This window comes from Thermobia domestica, unplaced genomic scaffold, assembly GCF_964235325.1.
Source record: "Thermobia domestica unplaced genomic scaffold, izTheDome1.hap1.1 HAP1_SCAFFOLD_225, whole genome shotgun sequence".
NCBI classification, from domain to species: domain Eukaryota; kingdom Metazoa; phylum Arthropoda; class Insecta; order Zygentoma; family Lepismatidae; genus Thermobia; species Thermobia domestica.
The window spans coordinates 1-23,490 of NW_027655945.1; the positions used below are offsets into that span (position 1 = coordinate 1).

Below are 23,490 nucleotides of genomic sequence, written 5' to 3' on the forward strand. Positions count from 1 at the left end.
CCCTGCTTGCAATGCTTTTTGTACGGTGTGACCTTTGGTTGACCTCTGAGGTCACAGGGTTGGTCATAGGGAGTTGGCCCCATATAAACAATTGACCAGGGGGCTGAGGGCACCACCTTAAATGCCGCTACATACGTGGAAATACTGAAACGTCTGCTGAAACGGATCAAGCGAGTACACCCTCAGGTAGCCAAGCAAGGCGACAGGACCCTGGTTCACGACAATGTCCGGTCACACACTGCTTTTCTCATGCAGCAGTTCCTGGTCAATAGAGAAGTTGTGTCATTCAATCACCCACCCTACTCCCCAGACATTTTCTTGTTCCCCAAATTGAAACCAGCTCTGAACGGCCAAAGGTTTTCGAACATTTCAGACATCTAATGTAATCTTACGTCCCAGTTAAAGGCTATTCCTAAAGACGAGTACGCCAGGACTTGTACAGTCGTTCCTAGAAGTGCATTATCACCAACATGGATTGCTTCGAAGAACAGTAACTGCTGTTTCAGGTATGACAAAAATCCATTCGAAATATATACACATACTCACCGAATTTTCTGGACAGAGGTAAACAAAGTTAAACTATCAACTACAAGATTTATCTAAATTAAAATTACAAAATGCACTTTTTTATTTAGTTACATAAAAATAGAAAATTTTAACAAGCATACTTCGTGAGTATATAATGCATTTTGGCTGCCAGTAATCAAGGAAGTGTGTACATCACACAAAGGAACTCAACTCATGTGTTTCAACTTATCACCTAGAGACAGAGGCACAGCATACCAAAACAAACCTGAGTCATTCCATGTAAATCAACCAACGCATGACACCGTCAGCAATCTTTATATTTTCGTAGGAGGTTTTTTTTTTTTTTTTTTTTTTTTTTTTTACTAGCAAAGGAATATAGCAAAATTTCAGATTTTTTGGTTGCAGTCTGCAAATACTTTTGTCATCGCTCAGTCAAGGATTGGATTCCGTTGCGAGGGAAATCCGGAATCTGCGACGCGAAGAAGTCCTCAACCGCACATTGTACCTCCCGATCGTCAGCGGCGGTCTTCCTCCTAAGAAGTGACCAAGATCTCGATGGAGATTGTAGTAAGTGGAATATCGGGGGAATATGGTAGATGAAGGTTTCATACTGCAACTATGCGAAGCCTGAACTCTCCTTTGAGAACATGTACGAGCATTGTCAAGCAACATGAGGATACCATGTCTATTGACTATCGCTGGATGCTTGCGGTATATTTCAAGTTCAGTACTGTAACAATCTGTATTAATATTTTCACCTCTCCGGAGAAAGATATGATGGATAAATCTCCTCATTCACCATTATACCAGCATTAACAACAACACGTTTAGTTTGGAAGTATTCCTCCTACATGATGATCACGATCCGTCATAGCACGTTCATTTTCAATCTGAAGTGACAATCTTATGCCAGACACTTTTTCTGTTGTTCTTTACACCGAGAAAACTATTTCCAGGCATGAGAAAACTATTTCTAGGCAGTGATTCATGCTGGTCAGTGTCAACTCAACTCATTTTGCGATGCTGTGTTTTTTGGTAAAACAACAGAGAATGGTGCGTTTATTCGCCATTCTAGCCCAAATGCACAGTTGATGTCTCTGAGGCTTCGAGAATGTCCCAGTTTGAATTCGTCAAGAAAATTCACTTGCAATTGTGTATACTTCATGGTGCACTTTCATACAACCCTACTCAACAATGCACTGCCTTCTGACTGTCCAGGTACCCCAGCTTATTGGTGGATGTGTACAGAGTTTCTGATGTTAGACACGTGACCTTAAACCATACCTGTATTGTATTGCTGAAGTGAGATTCGCACCAATCTAATATATGAAAGATGTTGGCGGAGGAACTGAAAATGTTGCCGTGGCAACACGTGAGGCATTTGCTAGTTTAAAATATGTAACTAAATTTAAATGCACTGAAGAATTAAAACGTAAGTATTACAAGAAAATACTAGTATACAACGTGGAACTGAAAATAAGTTCTCTTTTCTTAACCATCTATCATTTCTCCAAAACAATATTTCTTATATTAGCTACATATGTGCAAAAATGAAGAATTTTTAAGATAGAGCAATTCCTTAAGACGAAGAAAATATTTGTAATTAAAATTTAGTCGTCAACCAATATATGGTTATAAAAACATATCTCACAGTAATACAAATCCTAAAATCTGCAATACTTAACGTGAATTTTAACACATGAATCATATTTTTAAGTCCAGTTGTTCAGATTCCAATACTTTTTTTTTCTTCAAGAAATCGCTAAAAGCTATAATTGTCATATGCTACTTTTATATTTTGTACTGACTGTTACACAGAATTACTGCAACATGTATTTGAAATATTTGTGGTATTCACAGTTTGAGTAAACAAATATGTTCATCAAATTGAAGAACATCTGAGGTGATGGATATAATTTTAAAAAAAAAAGTTGAATTGATATGAAATGATCCACCTGTTGACCTTCCACATATCATTCATTAAGTGTTACATTTATTACAAAAGAGAAACGAATTTATACCTGAAGCTCCTATAGGATGTCCAAGAGCAATGGCACCGCCATGAATATTTACTTTGCTGCTATCAACTCCCAGTTCTCGTATCACAGCTATTGACTGAGATGCAAACGCTTCGTTAATCTCAAAAGCATCTACACTTTCTTTCATCCAGCATACTTTCTCTAACTGCAAGGAACAAAACCATTATCAATTCGATTGAATTCTCTTTTAAATAAGGATAATAGTTAACTTGACAAGGAAATGAAATGAAATATTCCAATTTGACGTCCCACGTTTATGCTCTTTAGGCTAAGGGAGATGATGAAGGCAAGTGAATGATGACGAAAGAATTGTGGAATGTGAAAATAAGGGAAAGGCGAGTACCCAGTGGGAAACCCACAGACACGATGTTGTCCACTGGCCTGAGATCGAATTACGGATCCCACGCACCAGAGGTAAGCACACTACCACTGAGTCACCACGTCCCTCTCATTTGACAAGGAAAAATATATCTTAACATAACTACTACTCTGATAAAATAAATATAGCGAACTAAACAAACATACAAGGATAATATTCTTAGTAATCTCATTACTATTTATAGAATTTTGACACAATATGTTGTTCTTAGTCTACTTTAGTGTATCATAATTGTAGAAAATTAATTGTTTTATTAATCGTAATGAAAAAGAAAACATCTGTATTTCGGAATTTGTATTAAAAAAAAAAATCAATTTACGAAATTACATGTTTCATTCAACTTTTCATTTTCTCTCCAAGGCAAAGTAAAATGTCATAATACATTACATTAACTTATTTCCATTACTTGGTCAGAACATTATAATCTTTATGTACTACCAGTTCAAGGATAAATTTACTAAATTTATGGAACAACGCTTTACATTTATTCCAATATCACACACTGAAGTAACTGTATGCTTTTTACTATAATTTTTAAGTACGTATAGTGTCTTTCTTAGCATCTAAGGCATATGGGGTTTCTTGGACCTACAGTTTAACGCGTTAATTGAAGCACATGTAATTCCTTTAAAAAAAGTTTCGCTCATCTTTTCATTTTGTTTAAAGTAAAATACCATTATACAATATTACAATAACCTATTTCCATCAATTTTCAGACTATTATAACCTTTATGCACTTTGTAGTTGGAATAAAGTTATGAAACAACATTTTACGCTCATTTCAACATCACACTTTGAAACAACTTCATGCTTTTTACTATAGTTTTGATGTATAATGTCCTTTCTTAGCAACTGAAACCATGTGGGATTTTTGGACCTACAGTTTGACGTATATTTGAACCACATAAGTTCTCACCCCGAATCGAAGCTAGAATCACACGTGCTAAGTATTCGACTCTTGCTTTAGTGTTGCTACATCACTACAAGTGGAATTTTGTATGTAATACTAATTTACTATTACATGTATTTAATTAATCTTGTTCAATTATGTCTAATACATTAATGTTTGGGGAGAGAATCTAAGAATGTTCAAATTTAATTATGAGCTTTCCATACTTGATACTTGGTATTTTACTCTAATAAAATTGATTCATGTAATTGTTCTAGAATAAAACTTAACTTTCCGGAACATTTTGCTTTACCTAAAGCTATTCTTTGTACATATGTTTAATATAGTTATATATCATCGTAAAAAAGGAACTTTAAGCTATGTACTTAACGTTGTCAAAACCAGCTTTCTTTACGGCTGCCATTAACTTTAGATTGCTATGTGTGGCAGTTTACATAAAACATGCCGAAAGGTTCTCAACTGATCTGAAAGAGCTCTTTATTTCAGTGCAATTAACAGCTAATACGTGTACAGTTAAAGACAGTACATATGTAAGTATAAAGTGAATGGTGTATAAAACAGGACGATAATAACAAAGATAGTAACGTCTGCCCTGAAGATTGTTCGTTGCTAGACTACTGAACTTTTTCCTAAGGAAATTACTATGATCTACAGCAAAGATACAAGCAAGCACCCAAATTGCGCTAGTCTGCTGAGATAACCGAATCCAAAAACGTGAGAAGCTAAGGAGCACTTGAATAATCACTGGAGAAAACAACATGGTGTCGGTACTGTTGGTTCACCCAGTACAGTGAAGGCGAGGAGCTACTTGAACGAGCAATAAACCCTGATCAGAAAAATAATAGGGAAATCGCGATATGCTAATCATACATTCTCCAATTGAAAATTGTCACCTTTCAGCTTTCGTGCCAGGAAATTTAGTTTAGATTGAACATTGCTTTTTAAAAGGTTTGCGCAAGTTTTGCTTTCTTTCCCTACAATGCTTAATTTTAGAAGTAAATTTATATTGGTATGCACTTACCGCCAATCGAACTGCTGGAATTGGTCCAGTGCCCATAATACCAGGTTCCACACCAGCTGCTGCATAAGACACTATTTTTGCCATGCTCGGAAGATTTCGAGCAATCACCTCTTCTTGAGATGCTAGTACAAGTGCAGCAGCACCATCATTAACTCCTGAAGCATTGCCTGCAGTTACTGACCCATTCTTTAAAAATAAATAAATAATATAAACAACAAATTTAAAAAAAATCAACCATGAATAGCTTTCTTAGTCAATAATTTAATACAACGAAAATACAATTGTTAACAACAAAATGAGATAACAGCAACCACTACAGAACTTCTTTAAAACTGCACTACGTAAAACAATTTTGTATAACTATGGTTTGCATACATTCATCCACAAGGGCAAACTTTGCTGAGTAAAGAGAGAGAATGAACATAATGATTTCATCATATTTAAACCTATATTTTAACTTATTTTCAAAGAGATTCTTTAGAAAATGACAATTTAAATTTTTTCTATCATTTCTCTTTTCTTCAGTTTCTGCCAAAACATCTTACTCTGTACAATGATTTTTATTTATTATTATTATTATTTTTACATAGATAATATCTACACACTATAACTTTCTCCCTAAACAGTGTGGGGCCGCGGTGGCTCAATGGTAGAGCGTTCACCTCTGGTGCATGGGGTCCCGGGTTCAAACCCTGCTCCCGCCAAGTGAACGTTGTGGTGGACAAACACCGTGTGCGTGGGTTTTCTCGGGGTTCTCCCGTTTCCTCCCACTTTCTTCATTCCACCATTTCATTCATTTCTCATAATCACCGTCTCCTTTAGCCTAACCGGCATAACCGTGGGACGTAAAACTCAAATATTTCATTTCATTTTTTTTCCTAAACAGTGCATACTTTTGAGAGAGAAAACATGCCTGAGTAAGCTCAAATTTCTATTATCTAGTAAAATTTTAAACAAATCCGAAATAAATAAAACAATAGCAGCGTGTTTTTAGGGCAACAAAATTTTCTCAAGTTTTCATAAATATTCTCTAGGTCTAAACTACATTAATAAACAAGGATTACATTAAAAGTCATGGTAACAATTTTTTTTTTTTTTTTTTTTTAATAAGGAAAATGGGAACAATGAGAGAAGTGAAATAAAATGAAATATTTCAGTTTAACGTTCCACGATTATACCTGTTAGACTGAGGGATGTTATCCATCACGAACTTATTCGGACGCGGAGCATACCCGAGACTCTACGCGCTGAGGTAAGCGCTCCACCACTGAGCCATTTTCTTCGTAGGAACGAAGCAAGGAATATGCAAGTGGGAAGTTAGTACAAATGTAAACGTCACATGTAGGGAATTGAATGTACTTACATATTCCCATTAGGATAAAGCACGAGAAAAATGAGTACAACGAATCCTTCTTTTCATACGTGTTTTGCATGAGAAGTCACTTCATTCAGTAGAAATATATATATAGTCTCCAATGTCAAGGTACTGCATTATTGGACTTTTTTTTTCATGAAACTGTCACCAGTGTTGTTTACATAAACATTGTGGATGACTTTGTGTCCATATTGGAAAATTACGAATGAAATAAAAATTACGAATGAAATATATATTTGTTTGTTTCATGAAGTTTAGCTCCCTTTTCAGCACAGATTATGAGAGATGTGAATTTACAGTTTAAGGTGGAATCTGAATTACTGTAATGCGTTTAATGCTCTCCCATACGAACAGAACATAGGACCCGTGCACAAAAGGCATGCACGCTACACACGCTGGGAGAACAAAAGGGATATTTAGCATCTACACGATGGTGCCACAAATCAATTCATCACAACACGAAAAATGTATGTATTGACAGTTTTTTCATTGGATCATTTGTCATGGATGTATATCTTCCTCTTTGTTTTGACCTCTGTCCACTCGATTACTTCTTGTGAAGCTTTTTCTTAGATCTGCACCATAACAATCAAGAAACATTAATTCTCTAGGCAAGCATTAGACATCCCATTAATAGCATGAACAATATATTTCTGAGCAAAGTGTTTCATATACGGTACTGTATGACATGCTGCACGCAAGCGATGGATAGTCAACTGCAGCATCTGCTAAAGGTAGAAGGATTAGGATTTTAGATTTCTGGACATTCGGCATCTATGGCCATGCTAGCCTCCACGTTTTGAAGGATGACATTCCTCGGTGAGCACATTATCCGGGAAAAGAGAAGGAAGGAAGGAAGCGGCCTGGGATCTATGTTAGGTACCACCCCGGCGTTTGCCTGGTGTGAATGAAAACCCAGGAAAACCTCATTCAGGAGGCTGGCCTGAAAAAAGCTATTTACATTTTTTCGACCGAGTGCTCCCACCGGGAATCGAACGCTAAAGGAAGAAGAAAAAAGAGGCAAGTATTACCAATCACGTAGGTGTGTAACGGTTTCACTAATTTTTCGAATAAAACGTATGCCACAATTGTTTTTTTCATATCATGTATAGACATGCGCCACACATCATGTGGTGCAGTTAGTGCACACAAAGTTCCTAGGAGTCAAGAAATTTTCGAAAAACTAAGTTTTCACATTAGCACCATAAAATCTTATTTAACTGTCAACCCACACATTATTAATACCAACATGTCAAATTGTTTCGCTATTTTAACACGTGCTACATCCAAACCTACCGAAGAATTTTTCGTGGCATAGAGGATTACAAATGTTTTTGGACAAAGAAAGTGTTCGCAGTTATTTTTAACGTACAGCTAATGACATATTCCCTCTTCCCATGTGCGTCTTTACTTATATGTCGTATTTCACTTTGCCGGAAAAACATACTAAAGAATCACACTTTCTTCGTGAATAACTGGTATTAGTATCACAAGCACTCGGCGGGCAAAACTTATATTCGCATCATTCCCAAATTATATCAGTCCACGGTATCAAAACTTTGTGCTTGCTTTCTCTCTCTCTCTCCCTCTCTCTCTCTCTCTCTCTAGAGAGAGAGAGAGAGATAGAGTGAGAGAGGGAGGGGGTGTATATTAGGGTGCATCGAATTTCCACTTTTTTTTAAATCAGCTTACCCTTAGTGATATTTTTTTGCGAAATGGCCTCCATATAACGTGTAAAAAATTGCAAGTCGATTGGTCAATATCTTTAGGTGCCACCAACGGCCAAAAGTTTTAAAATGTTGTTAAAAATTAAATGTTATTTTAAAAAATGTAAAATATCTAGTTTTATGAAATATGGTTATCCTATGTGGTTTTGTTTCTGTAAAAGGTCAATATTTTACGTAAAAAAAAAAAAAAAAAAAAAAAAATCAGCTTGATGAGTCAAGTCATTCAGGTGCCACCTGTGGCTTAAAATATGGACAAATGTGTCCCTACTTCTTCATTTTTTAAAATTAAGTTGCATTGTTTGTGATTCATCTGGATCGTTAATTAGATAAGAAAGGTTTTGTTTTACATCTGCAGCTATTTGCTTATTTCCAAACGTTAATGATGGAAATAACCCAGAACTCACCATGAGGAGATGGCTGTAGTTCGAGTTCCGCCCACCCGTATATACTAATGTTGCATATGATAGTGTAAGTCATATTGTTACTCTTTTACCTCAAACTGTTTTTCTTTTCTTTTTTGTATTACATTCTGGTATGTTTTTTCTTGATTGTAGTGTTGATAGGACAAATCTATGTCGTGCTTCTTGCCCACATACCGTTGATGCCGCTTCTGTTCCCAACTTCACCATTCTTTCTACCGCGCTAGTGTGAAAGGGTAAGGATGTAATATATTCATTAGCCATTGGAGCCGTCTTTACATTTTCTCTTAGCTTCTGCACGCTGAAGTGTTTTGTCAGTTTTGGCTCCGTCAACGTCATGTTGACCAATTAATCATATCACCAATTAATCATCATACACACGAATGAGCTTCCATTTCGACATTTGATTGAATTTATAGACGGCAAATCTATTGGACCAAATACATTTAAAGGACCAATAGGATCAGCACTTCCAATCTGCGAAGAGTTGTCACTCCAGATTTTTCAGCCCGTTCCAGTAGACTGGGATCTCAACTTCACTGAGGATTCATTAAACACGGATCAAAAATATGTGCTGAATATCTGCCAAGCGGTTTCTTCAGGAGAATGGCCCATTGAGTTAGCTCACATGAAGCCTGGCAAAATTCATCAAGCTAGATGGGTAATTACTGCAAATAGAGTCTTACGTTTGTGCGTAGGAACAAAAGAACCCACGAATGAACTTAAAACCATCGTCCAGTACATCATGATGGTCTACGCGCCACTCTGGTTTGCTGTGATCCGTAATCCATCGTGTGCAGAAGAAGCTCGTCATTTGTGGCAACTCATCACGACTTCTCGCCACATGGAAGCGAAATACAGGAAAATAATTGATCCAGTGTCCGTAGAAATGCGTGGTACGGTCATCCTGAGAACCTACTTCTATCAATGTTGACTGACCAAGATGCTAACGTACGAGAGCTCGGCTGGGGGCGAGTCCTAAAAGCAAGACAAACGACTCAATCTGGTGATCGCGTACCGGTGCGAGAATTCGTCATCCCTGAAATCAACTTAGAAGCGACAAACTATGTTGATATGATTAATTGGTCAACATGACGCTGACGGAGCCACCACTGACAAAACACTTCAGCGTGCAGAAGCTAAGAGAAAATGTAAAGACGGCTCCAATGGCTAATGAATATATTACATCCTTACCCTTTCACACTAGCGCGGTAGAAAGAATGGTGAAGTTGGGGACAGAAGCGGCATCAACGGTATGTGGGCAAGAAGCACGACATAGATTTGTCCTATCAACACTACAATCAAGAAAAAAACATACCAGAATGTAATACAAAAGAGAAAAGAAAAACAGTTTGAGGTAAAAGAGTAACAATATGACTTGCACTATCATATGCAACATTAGTATATACGGGTGGGCGGAACTCGAACTACAGCCATCTCCTCATGGTGAGTTCTGGGTTATTTCCATCATTAACGTTTGGAAATAAGCAAATAGCTGCAGATGTAAAACAAAACCTTTCTTATCTAATTAACGATCCAGATGAATCACAAACAATGAAACTTAATTTTAAAAAATGAAGAAGTAGGGACACATTTGTCCATATTTTAAGCCACAGGTGGCACCTGACTGACTTGACTCATCAAGCTGATTTTTTTTTACGTAAAATATTGACCTTTTACAGAAACAAAACCACATAGGATAACCATATTTCATAAAACTAGATATTTTACATTTTTTAAAATAACATTTAATTTTTAACAACATTTTAAAACTTTTGGCCGTTGGTGGCACCTAAAGATATTGACCAATCGACTTGCAATTTTTTACACGTTATATGGAGGCCATTTCGCAAAAAAATCACTAAGGGTAAGCTGATTTCAAAAAAAGTGGAAATTCGATGCACCCTAGTGTATATGCATAGCTACAGCTAAATATATTGATTTTATGCTAGGTAGGTCCAATATTATAAGTGATCAATTAGAAGAATCAACTGAATATGATTTTAGCTTGTCGCTGGCAAATTTGACATTTTTTATTTGATTTTTTAAAAAAAGAAATCTAAATCTCATCGTACACTTTTCTTTCATTCATATCAATAGAAAATGTCCTTTAAAAAAAAGTAAAATACAATAAATAAGTGAAAAAATCGAAAATAAATATAACTTTCTAGATTAATGCTGATAAATTTTTATTTTATGTACTTCCATTACCAGAAACAATATCTTGTCAAGAAAATAAAAAAATGGTAACTTGACAATACTGACAGCTACTAGCGAAAATTCGAAGTTGAACTGCTTTACCATCTTGAATTTTGCATTCAAAACCCTTAAATCAGCTTCAATAAAGTTCAAATTGATTCATTCCACCTCAGTTCAACCACCCCCTCCCAGTGACAGTCATAGATTTTGATGAAAAGTTGTATACATAAGCTGGGTTTAAAGCCAAGTTTAAAAGCATTCCTGTAAACAAAACCAAAGTTATAATAAGATATGCACCACAGTGCGTAGGCCCAATATTTGCCTAAATGAGCAATATTGATCGCGGTACGTTTTCAGAGTCTGACAACTTTCTCATTATGAATAACAGGAAAATGAAATTTACAGGATTTACAGAACTAAACACAAAGTTTGTACTAACAGCAGGGGGAATGACCCAATTCTGTTTCGCATAAACAAATACGACTAATTTTGACATGATACCAGAAAAACTACCGTTCTAACCCTCAAATGGATATGAAGGAGTTCAATAACAACTTTACGAAGAGAAATTAATACTTCATAATAATTACTCACAACGCAGCAATTCACAGTAGTCAAAATTCATTTTATAAAAAAGTTATCATTTAATAAAATAATGGTTTGTACTACCAAGAAATTTACTTAAATATAACTTTTTACTGTTAGTGACAATGACAAATAAACAGGAACATTTTTGAATTTTGTTCAAGAACAGCCTGCAATACTCTAATATCCATATCCGTCTAATTATCCTCATACTATTTACAGAATAAAAAGATTCGATTTTTATCATTTAGTTATCTGTCCAAGAACTCAAACGTTATTACGTATTCAAGAGATTTTCCGGCGAACATATTTATGATGTAAATATTAAAAATTAATACTTTAATTTTTCAACCATTACTACTAGTATTTTATAGCTGTCGTTCCAAAAGAAATTTGCTGTTTTCGTCTTCAGAATACAACGTATTAAAACAATATTGTTGAGCAATATGCTTTCGTTTCAACTATGTAAAAACTTAAAACTATTAACAATGCTGATTCTAGAAGATATTATTACAACAGACTATAATATAAAAGGATGTTCAATAAAATAAATTATCATTTAATTTTTATTCATTTTATGCTGCTGCCACTCAACTTGATATCAATTGCGTCCCTGATCCATCTGTTATACAGAAATATCGTTCTTTTGGTAACGAACATATCTCCAAATATAAACTCTGGGCCGTCCCCCAACACATATTGAGCTAGTCCAAGTTTTCTACTTCTTCCTTCTCTGTCTGACGCATCGTTTATCGGAAACCTTTACAACTAATCTTCTTTAGTGTTGTGCAATAACAGATATATAGTTGAGTTTTACATTCCGTTCAGCAACGAAGCTACACGAGATTATCTACAGCTTAACATAGAATCATACGAGCTACCACCAGAAAAGTAATTTGTTATATTATATATATATATATATATATATATATATATATATATATAGGGCCGGATCCAGGATTCTCTGAGGGAAGATGCACCAACTACTACCAATACATTTGAATTAAATTTGAGTTTTTTAAATGCCTTTAGGCATTTATGATGTGAGTGAAGAATTCCTTTGGAAATGCTAAGTGTCTGCTCTCGATGAATTCTTTTCCTTCAACCTTCAGAAAATTTGCTTAAACTGTTGATTTTGCAAAACTCACTCTTAGCTTCTCACTTTAGGTATATTTACAACGAAGGGGGTGGTGGTGCACGTGCACCTTTGCACCCCCCTAAATCCGGTCATATATATATATATATATATATATATATATATATATATATATATATATATATATATATATACAGGGTGTTTCAAAACAACACCGTTTGGGAGGTGATTCCTGACACCAAAGTAAGACAAAGTATAGACCAACCTGGGTACATAAAAGCTTCCTTTCGGAGTTATAGGCTACCGTAAACATGAAAAATGAACTTTAAAAGGTCCATAGCTCCAAAACTATGGGACCTACCTTATTCGAGTCAAGACTTATCTATCTTTCAGATTCCTAGGCAGTTGGAGAGTACTTGAAATTATATTACCGTAGCCAAACTCCCTCTATAAAAATTGCTTCGTGAGTGCCTTAGGATTCTGAAACATGTATTTTTGGAAGGCGCACATATTAGTTCCTAACTGAAGTCTTGACTCGACTACGGTAGGTCCCATAGTTTTGGAGCTATGGACCTTTAAGGTTCAATTTTTCATCTTTTCGGCAGCCTATAACTCCGAAAGGAAACATTTGCGCACCTAGGTTGGTCCATACTTTTTGTCTTATCTTGGTGTCAGGAATCACCTCCCAAACGTTGTCGGTGTTGTCTTGAAACACCCCTATATATGTGTGTGTGTGTGTGTGTGCGCGTTCAAGTCCCTACTGAACATTAAAAAAATAAATATCTTTGTCTTCTTTCTTCGAAATCTTCGAATTTAACGTCCCACGTTATCCCCTTCAGGCTAAGGAGAACGGATGATTAATAACGGTGGAAGAATTGGTGGAATGAAATTGTAATAAGAAACGGGAGTACCTTGAGAAAACCTACGGACACGATATTGTCCACCACAAACTTATTTCGCCGGGGATCAAATCATGGACTCCACCTTTTGGTCTTCTGAACCTGTATGTGCCAAGGTGTAGAGATCATTTAACTATACCACGTCCATTTTAATAAATAAGTGATTTCTAACCTGTTGGAATGCTGGCTTCAGCTTTTTTAATCCCTCAAGCGTTGTTCCTGGACGCGGATGTTCGTCATCAGAAACTACCTTCTCTCCGCCACGTTCCTTAATTGTAACAGGTACAATCTCCTTTTTAAAATAACCTTCCTGCACAGCCTTCTCTACCTTCTTCTGAGAATGCAACGCGAATTCATCCTGATCTTCTCGGGAAACGCAATAAGTCTTCACAATGTTCTCGGCTAGCAACAGAACAAAGAATATAGAAATATACAAACATTAGAATACATTTTCAAAAGAAGCATTTTTCAAAATGTCAATACACATAAAATATATGCTCGTACAGTTCTACCAAAGTTCAAGTTCTGGTTAGAGAAACACCTTATTCATTACTTCAGGATTACTATTCATCCTGCTTTTCTGATCTTTCTTCCGCAGAAAATTAAGATTTACACTTAAATTTGGAAAATTTTACATACAGTAAGACTTTTACGTCAAAAACTAATGTGGATAATGTTCCTTTTAAAAATAATTCTTGCTGATATTTCCAGTACTCCCACGGGTACTATTCTTCGGGGCTAACGCTTAAGAATATCCTCTACGCTGTTAATCACATGTGCTTTTATTCACACGTACTGGAATATCGGTAAGAATTTTTTAAGGTTAGTTTTTGACTATATTATAATGGGCTCCATACACTCAATCACTAATTATAATAGGACTCTTCACTTAATACATCTCAAGTTTCTTACTATTAAGTATTAGGTTTCAGGTTAGGCTGTATAAAGGTTATAATGCATAGCTGATTTTCAGATACTTCGATATTCTTATGCACACGGTAGAAAAGAAAATGTAGAGATAAACTTAGGTCGTATTTTGTCACGATGGTGGTGTTGGTATTGTAGAAACTTTTAAGTCCAGAAGAACGAGTACCGGATTCCCCAATCTTTGGCCTAATCGTTTGCATAACAGGATCATTCCATATCAATTCAACACAGTGACTTAACCTCACCATCTTAGATTTTAATGAAATCTGATATATAGATACCCTCTAGATAGACTAAGAAAAATACCAAATTTCAACTTTATATATCGAACGGTATTGAAGATAGGGCTATGTCAAGTTTGGAAAAAATGCCCAAAATAGCATTTTCAATGTATTTTGAAATTGGAATTGCAGCTCTCCTTGAGCAGCACTCATTGAGCTAGCGAGTTGGTTGAGGTGTCATTTTACAGCATTTTTCATGCCCTTTCTTGTGCAGCATATAGGCTAATAAAAATTTTTCAAAATCAGAATGAAAATTTTACTTCAAAAATTTTCAAAAAGTACATATTTTAAAATTTTGAAATTAATTCCATGAATAGATAGTATTGTTGTAGAGCACCTGGCAAAATATGAATTTGGGATAATGGATTCGTCAAAAAAAATTGAATTCTAATACTTATTTTTCAAGAATACTCTGTACGTAGGGTAATAACCAGGGTGAAAAAAAAACATGATTTTTTTTTTAAAAAAATCATTTTTGTTGATTTTTTTTTATTTAAATCGATTTTTTTGATTTAAGTCAAATCTTTTTCCTCGTATAATACAAGTCGCGAACTGAAGAAAAAGCATTAGGAATTAGTATTAAATGCTAATTATGCCATTTAAGTGAAAGTATTGGGGTTAAATTTTGAATTATCCCCAATCGTTACCTATATCAATCCCAAACAATGTTTCTTAACCCTTTTAAATTATGACTCTTTTTAAAGGTAAATTATACACTTTCAGTCAAGCAGCTACAGCATCATCTCTATTTATCTTAGGATCATGGTACATTCATCACTTTCTTTAGAATAGAACAGCTTTTGAAACGGTAACATTCACAATTCCCTATCATGTCCCTGAAGCGGGAAATTTTGAGAGTAAACGGCATTTTTTTTTCTTTTTTTTTAAATTTGATCCCCTCTGGATTCCCCTGTGTAACGCACAGATCTCAAAATCAATTAGGAAATACTAAGGGCTGTACTAAATGTGTATACAAAATTTCAAGATTCTATCTTGAGTAGTAAGGGTGAGGAAACTATTTAACAATGAGCTAAAAACATTCCCACAATGCCCCAGATGACCCGGATGTAATATAAAAATTTCCTCAGACATCCCTATTTATCCTAGGATCATGATTTGTACATTATTCTCTTCAGAATAAAACAAATTTTTAAACGGTACCTTTCAAATGTCTCCATCATGTATCTGGGGCGGGTAAACCACGAAAAAAGGAATTTTCTGTTAAAAATATCTTTTTTCTTAAATTTTTACCTCTGTGGACCCCTCCCCCTGTTTTAAGGCAGAGATCTGAAACAAATTTGAAAAATACTGAGAGGTTCGTCTTAAATGTCGATGGTAATTTCTCCGTTGGAATAGTTAACGATTTTAAAACCCAAACCCAATGTTACGAAAGGAAGAAAGCAGGATTGCTCCGTTACCTGTTCAAAACGGGATTTTCCCTACTCATCCTCTGCATGACACTTGTTTTCATACTCTACTGTACATTTGAGTCTCATTGTATTATGATTATTAACTTCCATAATCGAAATAACAGAACAGAAACGGGATTTTACTTATTTTTACTTTAAGTTAATTTATTTCGGAATTCGATTTAAATCAACGATTTTTATTTAAAAATGAAATGAAATCTGAAATTTTACGTCCCACGGTTATGCCGGTTAGGCTAAAGGAGACGGTGATGATGAGAGATGAGTGAAATGGTGGAATGAAGAAAGTGGGGGGAAGCGGGAGAACCCCGAGAAAACCCACGAGCGATTTTTATTTAAAAAAATCAAGTGATTTAAATCGTGATTTAAATCACACTGATTTAAGTCAATCCACCCTGGTAATAACACAAGAATATTAAGTTTTACACTTCTATGAAAATAAACATAAACACTAATCTGAAGAAAGAGTACAGATGATTTCATAGTAAAACTTTTCAATAAGTAATAGGATACGTTTATCACCTGAAATTTGAAAAAAGCCACATTTGTTCGGCATACATTACTTTCACGGAGAACATAATTTCTTCCATCGGGAGTTACAGAATTCACTTTTGTCAGAACGTCCACTACAGACATCCACAAAACATCAGCATTTCTTGGATATGAGAATGATGGAGATGGCCAGGTGGATGAAGAAAAGTTATTTTTACTTCATCGCGTTCTTCAGTTTTCTGTAAAACATACCCGAACCACCAATTTCCTTCATAGACAGCGGTGACAGCCTGATATGTCTTCTATTTGAAGTTTATTTGGAGATTGTGACACTTCCTTTTCCCAACCCTGCAAATCATCTGAAAAGTGTTTCACCAATAATGTTGATGTAGTCTTGGGAATGAATGCATGATATTGCTGTGTTCCTTTGATAGTCAATGCTTGATCGAAACGACTTTCCAGGAACATTTCAGCTTCAGTATATTTCTCTTGGGTTGAGTAGGAAAAATTTACTTTGGTAATGTTTTCTACTGCCAACTCAAAAAGTTGTCTTGGGGTTTGAATTTGATTGTCATAGGGTCTCTTTACTGAACCGCCTACTCCATCGCAAGGCCCTTTTCCATGTGCTATAGCCGAGAAGTACCACCCTCCTTTCGCTTGAAAAGCTGTCTCATGAAAGCAGAGGTTCAAAAATTTTTTCTTATTTTTGTATTGAGCGGTAGACCTGTCGGAAAAATCAAAAAACCTTGTTTGGAAGTTTTTGAAATTCGGATGTCAAAAATGATGAGAGTCTTTTTTAAAAGGTGCAAACAGCAACTGTATTGTGCTCCACGCAATCGGAAACAAGTACATATTTAACATATTCAACTTCGCCTTTCTGTTTGAAATATGAAACAAAAGGATAGATTGTGACCTCTTAGCTTGTCCAGTGGTAGCTCTGTGCTTCATTTTGTAGCGCTGTGCTATAATTTTCAGAAAATCAGATTACAGCAATTCTGACTTTTTAAGATTTTCTTTTGTGTAGTTAAGGAAGGCTTTCTGTTGCTTGGCAATGAACTCATGCCTACCCGCTAAAGCTGCTTCAATTCGTTTGGTTTATTTAGGCTTAACTCCTTATGTAACAGCGAGTTTATGAAGGATTGGACATATTACTTGAAGTGGCATCTGAACCACTACTCTCGGTTTCCACCTGGGCGAAATATTGTGAGCTCATCGGGACTCCTTAATTACAAGAGGAATATCAGATTCAACTAGCACAGATGATTCGACATATGTGAAAACGTCACTATGAAATTTACGTGGCATTTGTGATTACGATTTGTGGCATCTCTACTTTTTTTTTTTTTTTTTTTTTTACACCAATATTTTTTTCTATAAAAACACGTGGTTTAAACCAGCCAACCCTGCTGTAGTACCAGTGCTATATGTATACTTTCTACAAACCACATTTAGTTACAGTAACATTTTTAATCGTGAAACTTGTATTAATATTATTTTAAAGTTCAAAAGTATCAGCACTTTAACTTGCTTTAAGTCAGTTTTTAAAGTACGAGGTGATAAGTATAGCCAGCAGATTACAGGTCGGAATGATATGTTTTAGACCCATTAATGTACTCTTCATGTTAGTGTTCAGATTTGTTCCCACAAGTTAAAAATATATAAATGCATTCGTATTTTTCAGCTAGGTACAGAGTATTAATGAAAACTATAGTGTTAGTTTTAATTTTCTTTTTTTTAAACAATGAACCCATTACCATCCCAAATTCATATTTTGCCAGGTACTTTACAACAATACCACCTACTCATGAAACTAATTTCAAAATTTTAAAATATGTACTTTTTGAAAAATTTTGTAAAATTTTTATTTTAATTTTGAAAATAAAAATTTGTATTAGCCTATATGCTGTTGTATACCACACGAAAGATCATGAAAAATGCTGTAAAATGGCACTGCAACCAGCTCGCTAGCTCAATTAGGAGAGCTGCAATTCCAATTTCAAAATACATTGAACATGCTATTTTGGGCATTTTTTCCAAATTTAACATAACCCTATCTTCAATACCGCTCGATATATAAAGTTGAAATTTGGTATTTTTCTTAGTCTATATGAGTAGTACCCCTGTGCAAAATTTCATGACAATCTGAGATGGTAAGGTAAATTTTGTTCTCAAATTGTGTTGATTTGACCTGGAATGAGTCAACACTTGATCACCTAAACATTAATTTTTATGTCCAAACCCTAATTTCCTGCACTGTGTACAAGAATGTCCAGATGTCCAATAACAATTTCTTAAAATCAACATATTTTAAAATAAAATTAAACTTGAACTTTTCGTCATAACCATTATAACAAGGTTTTATATTTTTCAGTACTTCAACACGTTTGCTCCTGGACGTTATGCAAATTTCAGGTCTTTTACTTTAGTGCATTTTTAAAAGGTGTGTATTAGATAGTAAAAATAACAAATGAAACAAAAATAAATAAATAAATAAAGTACGCATACGAAACATGTGGCAAATAAATCTTTAAACATTCTATTTTAAAACGAATACAATATATATTCGTGTTGTTGGGTGGAATTGTTACAATATTTCTTCAAACAAATGCTCTTAAATGAAATGAAAAAAAAAAAAAAAAAAAAAAGAAAGAAAAAAAATTGGGAGGGAAAATGTGCGACTAAGCTGAGGATCGATCCGACTCTTAACGTGCTGATACGTCAACCATTACACGAATCAGCCCGTTCCTAATAATTTGTGAACGTACTTTTTTTTTTTTTTTTTTTTTTTTTTTTGTTTAGTGCGTCTACTATTTTATGTATTATTAAACTGTACTCTTCCGGTGTCCCAACACCTTCCCTCAGTAGATCTGAGCAACTTATCTCACTTCTTATAATTCCATCTTGTACTATTCGTGTGCACAGTGCAGAATGATGATGTTCACCATTTGATAATATGATAATGTAAATTCCTTACACCTAAATCTTTTTTTGAAAGTCATTGTGCTGTGAAAAACATATGAAGAAGATTTAAAAAAACTTATGCAATATTTTGTGCTAGTTGACCCATAACTATATAAATTTTGAAAAATAAATGAAATTTGGCAATAAACAATTTGAAGTTTTCCATCACTACAGCAACCGAAAAGAAGAAGAAAAGGAAACTGAAAGTGCAAGTGTGTTAGCTTGTCGCAAAGGACAGCGTCCAAAGTGATGACGGCTCACAAAACTCACAGCATACCAATCAACGAAGAGAAACGGTGGTTCGAAGAATATCCTCAGTAAGAGGTTTCACCAAGTATTAAAGTGGACTGTGACTCAGAATTGTCGAGCAATTGCAGCGCAACTGATGGAGGAACTCAAGCAACAACCTATTTCCGAAGCTTAATATGATCACATAAAATTAACAATTTACCTGTTATGCCCATATGAATGTTATGGAATGCATCTGTTAATCCATCAGTAATCATGGTATCAACCATAGTTGAATTTCCCATTTTCACTCCTTTCCTTAGATGCATACAATGAGGAGCTTGACTCATAGATTCCTGACCACCACAAACAACGATCTTCGCATCATTATTGTTGATCGCTTGACATCCAAGAACAACTGATCTACAGAAAGTTTTAAAAAATGGCATTAGTATATTAAATACGTAATTAAAAAACAAGACAAAAGTATGCACAAATTAGTATACTAAATATGTAACGATTAAAAAAAACAAAAACAAAATTATGCACAAACGTTGAAAAAATTATATAAATACAATGGCCTCTCTTAACAGCCTGTCGGCTTAACCACCAATCTTCCAAGAAATAAGACATTTTCGTTATCAGCCGCACTCGGTCCTCCGCATTAATAATAAACACACACAGAGCAATAACAGAGTCCAATACTGTATTTTAATCAGTACTGTAGGCTCAATCGTATTTTTTCAGTTTAGTGTTACACTATAAACAAGCGTGGGGTTTGTGTTAATAGTCCAGTGTACTTCATTCAATATACGATACAGTAGTTCGTTTAACTGAGTGTTAGTAGACCAGCTTGTAGTCGAAACTTTTGATTTGGTAAGTTAAATTTATTGAATTACTAGCTGAAAATACCCATTCTTCGCATGCAGGCTGTATTTGGAAGTCAACGCCTGTGGGGGTATCACCATTCACCTCAGCGACCGCAAAAACTATGGATTTGACTAATATTGGTCATTTTGGATTATTTTTTTTACATGTCTCGGTACCCCCTTCCCCCTCCACGGGTGACACCTAGCCCGCATACAATGGTAGCTTAATTTGAGTCATCGCTAACTGAGTGTCACCATTGATCTCAACGACCGCGAAAACTATGGATTTGACTCTAATATTGGTCATTTTGGATACTTTTTACATGTCTCGGTATATGTGCAGCACATTTCAAGGTTGTATTAAGATCAATTGAGGGGCAAATTTGGATAAGGGCGTAACTAGCAATTCTTCAATTTTTCAGGAGAGCAGAAAAACAAACGCCCTTATCCAACTAACCAGCGTATTCACACACTATTTTTGGAGACAGGCGTTCGCTACGGAGCAGAGATATTACCTTAACACCACCTAGACATATGCGGACCTGCTCAAACTTGCAGAAGACATGTATATCTCATTATACCGGAAATAGGTCGATATGCTCTTATCCAAATTACTCCAATTAATAACCTGACATTTTCATTGTGTTATGTGTTAAATAGCTATTCCCACGTCCTCCCAACGAAATACTCAGACATGTATGTACGGTATTATTAGTAAGATATTCGTTGATATTAAAATAAATTGTAGATATAGGCGTCGATAAGTTTAAGGTTATGATGAAATATTAATACGGATTATTATGAAATTTATTTTTTGAATGCTGCGAAAGAATGGTTGGTAGAAACTGTTATACGGTCAAGTATAAGTATTTCTGGCTGGTCATAGCTGTTATCAAGCCTTATATAATACATATACTGGAAGTAGCTTCATAGTGAAGAGTAAGGTGGGTGTGGAGAAGAATATATGTATTTTTTTTTTTGAAACACCTAGCTATGAAGAACACCCTACATTAAGGAGATATTGTATTACTATTATGAAGCTTAGTTAAATGAAAGCAAGAGATTTCTTTGTTCTACTTCTGTCAAAAATCCTAACTTCAACCACAGAAACATTTTACCCGATTATGGGCGTAAACAATAAGAAAGATGCCCGTAACATGGAAGAAGAAACTTATTTCTACTTAGAAACGCCCAATTTGTTTGAAATACAAGAAACCACCTCCAGACAAATCTATATCATAGTTCTCAGTCTAGAAGATATTTGACAACTGAAAACTAATGGATTTATTTTTACATTTCACTTACAAGTACCCGAACTAGCTGTTAGATAGCACTCGTTCAACTTATCGACTCAAACGTGTTTAAAAAAATACGAGTTTTATGCATGTGTAAATACAAGAGCTATACAAATATTATAATAAGCAATTTATTATAAAGACACAATTTTAATATGTGATCCTACTTTTAGCGGGTAGTATATGTATACATATGTATATCCATGAAATATTACAGAGGCCAAAGATATTCAAAAGTAGTGTAACATACCTAACCTTTTTCTATGTAATATTAATAATAAATTATTGTATGTGTGATGTGTTATATTGTCTGTGATTGTGTATGTTGTTCTTCTCAGATGTTCGCTTTCTCTGGACCAAGGTGCGTTTGAGTATATCACCAGTTTAACCAGCTACAACTCTATGTGGCCATCACAGAAGAATAGCTCGTAACCAGAGATACACTCACTCCATAGCCATGGGAGAAAACATCGGAACTCAAATGACTTGCCCTAAAAGTGTACAGTCTGTATGAAGGTTGCGCAACGGAAAAAATAATATACACGAAACTCGAAATTTGAAGGAATTCATTGCTCGGTCGGTTCAAATAGACATGCATCTACAGAAACAGCCTTAGCACTAGATACGGACAACTTCGCAGTAAGGTAAGCATTCTTTTTCCTAACATGGGATAAGGTTCTTCCACACTGGTACACACAATATTTTGAACCATAAATTGTAACTTGTTCTATATAATCACAGTGCTAGCACTTCGTAGGTAACAGGTGGCTATTACGCGGTGAAATCTCGTGAAAATGTAAAGTATATCATATATCGAATACTTTTTGAAGGTATGGAAGTTAAAAGATATTTATGATATTAAAAACTGTAGTCTCATCTTATTTAATCCCATTTCTCTACGTAGTAAACCCGCGTGCTTTCTGTGCTCGTGATCTGGGTTCAACTTCGGTGGAGATAATAATTTAGAATTAAAACGATTAAATGTTTGGATCCACTTAAAGCAGTAAACTCTCTCTCATATGACCTTGGTGTTGAAACGGAAATATTAAATTGCAATTAATCATTCAACCAAGCTTATCTAAATACACTTAATTACTAAGTAGATAACATACAATGCGTAGTGATTGTTTTAGAATAAATAAATAAATAAGTTACCACTATGTAATATTAGTTAATTATACCGATTATAGTATTTAGTTTTCTTTTTTGAGATTAATAAATTAACACATTCTTTCTAAAAGAGTTTAAGCGAAAAGAAACTTACTTTAATCCTGATCCACAAAGCATATTAACAACAAATGATGGCACAGTATATGGTATTCCAGCTTTCACTGCTGCTTGTCTCGCAGGATTCTGTCCTTGCCCGGCTGTCAAAGCCTACAAAAAATTTCAAAGAGAAAGTTAAGACATAATGTAATGTAAATCATGTTAACCTGAAATAAGCTGCTTACAATCGAGATAGTAACTACAAAAACGTCTATGACAACTGATTCAGACGACCCTGTATATTGATACTCGCAATTTCGTACCTCAAAATGTGCAACCAAATTTTCTACAATCGCAAGCCACTTGCTTATAATCATCATGAGATGAGATAATCATATCATGGTTTCCAAAGGTAAACACGAAACAACTCAAAAAATAAAAATAGCTTTGAAATCTTAGTGTTTTCTCTTGTTTCATTAGGTTTACAAGCTCGTTGCTTTTATACACACTAATGAACATAAATAATCCAGTTAAGAACTGAACATGGAAACACGGATGCTAAAGGAAAATGTGTAATGAATTACACCATCATCACTGATGATTTGAGCATTTTACCTTAAAGGAATT

At 35.0% G+C, this 23,490-nt stretch overlaps 1 protein-coding gene across 1 annotated transcript in view; it reads right to left on the minus strand.

Annotated features, from left to right (window-relative positions):
• Positions 1–2,549: 2,549 nt before the first annotated feature.
• Acat2 (Acetyl-CoA acetyltransferase 2) overlaps positions 2,550–23,490 on the minus strand; it is a gene marked incomplete at its 3' end in the record, with an annotated part of 34,641 nt that continues 13,700 nt past the window's right edge. The window contains 5 exon segments of the mRNA XM_081747406.1: positions 2,550–2,712; positions 4,878–5,063; positions 13,350–13,579; positions 19,717–19,916; positions 22,922–23,034. Of these exon segments, the coding sequence (XP_081603532.1) occupies positions 2,550–2,712; positions 4,878–5,063; positions 13,350–13,579; positions 19,717–19,916; positions 22,922–23,034 (892 nt within the window).